General features: G+C 47.5%; 1 protein-coding gene across 1 annotated transcript in view; it reads left to right on the top strand.

Annotated features, from left to right (window-relative positions):
* The window catches only part of LOC106817907 (flocculation protein FLO11-like), a 12,691-nt gene that overhangs the window by 952 nt on the left and 9,010 nt on the right, over positions 1 to 2,729 (top strand). The window contains exon 2 of the mRNA XM_014822618.1: positions 636 to 860. Within this exon, the coding sequence (XP_014678104.1) occupies positions 636 to 860 (225 nt within the window). The remainder of the gene's footprint in view (positions 1 to 635; positions 861 to 2,729) is intronic.

Raw genomic sequence — 2,729 nt, 5'->3', positions numbered from 1 at the left:
CGTTAACACGTCATTAACGATAACTATTCATTAACGTTAACACGTCAGTAACGATAACTAGTCATTAACGATAACACGTCATTAACGTTAACACGTCATTAACGATAACTATTCATTAACGATTTATTGTCTGACAACAACCCTTCATTTATACACAAAGCATTACAAATTGTTTATTTATTAATGTGATATCGACATTTAGATTAAACAATATAATCGTGTTAAACGATAGCGCACGTAACTTTAATTTAACTAACGCAGGAAAAACACACCGGTTCGATAAACGCACCACTGTATATGTATCTAGCCATAAAAATTATAACAAAAAATTGACATTCTCATTCTATTTTGATATATTTATATTTTGCTATATCTGCATGGGTTACAACTACATACTTACATCTACTTGTTTTAACTTCCATCAACTTTATACATGTATATAATATATTACATGGTTTTACTTCTAAACTTTACACATGTACATGTATCTACATGCTGTGTAACTAGCCCTCCATATTCATATATTTTTCTATTATCTACGTGAGTTTTTACTACTTTTTACTATACTTTATGCATGTATATATATTTAACTACTTATATGTAACTAACTCTCCATCTCCTCCCCTCCTTCGCAGAGCGACAGGACCAGCAGCAGTACTTCGGCGAGGGCGGCCCAGTCCCGGGCGGCCCAGGCGGCCCATTCCCGGGCGTGGCCGGCCCCGGGGGGCAGCCCCGCTTCCCACTCGGCGGCCCGGGACCCCCGCCGTTCCAGCAGGACATGCCGCCCCGCTTCCCGCACGAGATGGCCGGAAGATTCCCGATGGGAGGTCACTTCCCGCAGGACATGCCCCGGTTTCCAGGTGAGGGCGTGAGCGCGGGTTTCCCCGTGTAGGTACGCCGCACTGACGATGCCTCTACACGACACAGGCTCCCGTCGCACGCGTAACCGTGGCGACGGCGGCGCTCGGGAAGGGAACCGCGCCGGCGCCTCCTGGTGTCGCGTCGGTGTTGCTGCTCAGTGCTGAGGATGCGGACGTTGTTGCTAGGCGACGGCGTAGCTGGAGGCTGCTGGGATGAGGCAGTGTATTGGGGATGCTGTTGCTAGGCGCTGGTGAAGCCATAATGTGATGCTGCAGCTGCATTTCACCGACGTTTATTGCGTGCACATGTTTTTCACGACGTCTCTGCAGCCTCAGACTCATCTTGCTTACTGTTTGTTTCTCTACTAATCTCGTACATTGTCTAGCTAACGTCGTGCTTTCTTATTATTGTCTTTGTTTTGTCTACAATGTTGCTAGTCACAGTCACCAGGTGGCGTTGTGTGTCGTGGTCGGAGCTGTCACAGATCACCACGGTTACGATGTAGAGATGTTACTTGTGTTCCTTGTTGATCAGGATCAAGGGTCATGAAGACCAGGAACTGTAATCGTGTTCCCGGGGTGTCAGGAACTGTGGTTGTTCAACGTTCCCTGGATATAAAGAATTGTTCGTTCATTGTTCACTGGTTATCAGTAGTCAGGTTATCAGTAGTCAGGTTATCAGTAGGTTGTTCACATTCCTTACTAATTATTACCATCAATCTTTATCATCACACTTTCCAATTTTTCAAAAAAAATGAACCACGGTTGTTCGTGTTCGATGGTTCGTCGCGATCAGGTACCGTGAGGTGTTCCCATTCTACTCGTTCGTGATTGGGTGGGGGTAAAGAATAATAGCTTAGCAACAGGCTAAATCTAAATCTGTGCCTCAGCGTATCTGTTCCCCAGTTACTCACAGCTTATATATATAGGCTTCTGCCCCCACAACTCCTCATTTGCACACAAGCAGTGGACATGACGAGGCAGGCATGAGAATTTCCCGCGGATTCGCGGATTTCCGGGTTTTGGTTTTCATTTTGGTCATTCTTGAGATCGATGCAAAAAAACTAATAAAAATTCGAGGTGGGTAGGGTGTACTTTTCGTGTCAAAATGAATGCCATTTTTAATGTAAACTTCATAAAAAGCCAGGAAAAGTACGTCAAATTCAAAAAGTAGTAATGGAACTGCAGATAAATATCGTGGTGTTTCTATGTAATGTAAAGGGTTTTGCCCTAATTCTCATGGGTACGGAAACTCGGTGACAATGATTCATAGAAAATGAAAAGACTGAATTGTTAGTCATGAAATCGGTCTTTTACTAAGAACAGAATGGACTTACAATTTCCCCCCGGGATGCATGGAAATGCTCTATCTGCACTTCTAAATATTCTGTATAGCTAAGGAACTGAGAGGACTGGCTGGAAGTCTATTAAGTAGATGATTAGGTGTGCAAGCAGGCAGGAAGGTTGGCTGGCCTGGCAAGCAGGCAGGAAGGTTGGCTGGCCTGGCAAGCAGGCAGGAAGGTTGGCTGGCCTGGCAAGCTGGCAGGAAGGTTGGCTGGCCTGGCAAGCTGGCAGGAAGGTTGGCTGGCCTGGCAAGCTGGCAGGAAGGTTGGCTGGCCTGGCAAGCAGGCAGGAAGGTTGGCTGGCCTGGCAAGCAGGCTGGAAGGTTGGCTGGCCTGGCAAGCAGGCAGGAAGGTTGGCTGGCCTGGCAAGCAGGCTGGAAGGTTGGCTGGCCTGGCAAGCAGGCAGGAAGGTTGGCTGGCCTGGCAAGCAGGCTGGAAGGTTGGCTGGCCTGGCAAGCTGGCAGGAAGGTTGGCTGGCCTGGCAAGCTGGCAGGAAGGTTGGCTGGCCTGGCAAGCCGGCAGGGAA

This window comes from Priapulus caudatus, unplaced genomic scaffold (genome assembly GCF_000485595.1).
Source record: "Priapulus caudatus unplaced genomic scaffold, Priapulus_caudatus-5.0.1 Scaffold1920, whole genome shotgun sequence".
Taxonomy (NCBI): Eukaryota; Metazoa; Priapulida; class Priapulimorpha; order Priapulimorphida; family Priapulidae; genus Priapulus; species Priapulus caudatus.
This window is presented reverse-complemented; position numbering and strand designations above follow the sequence as displayed.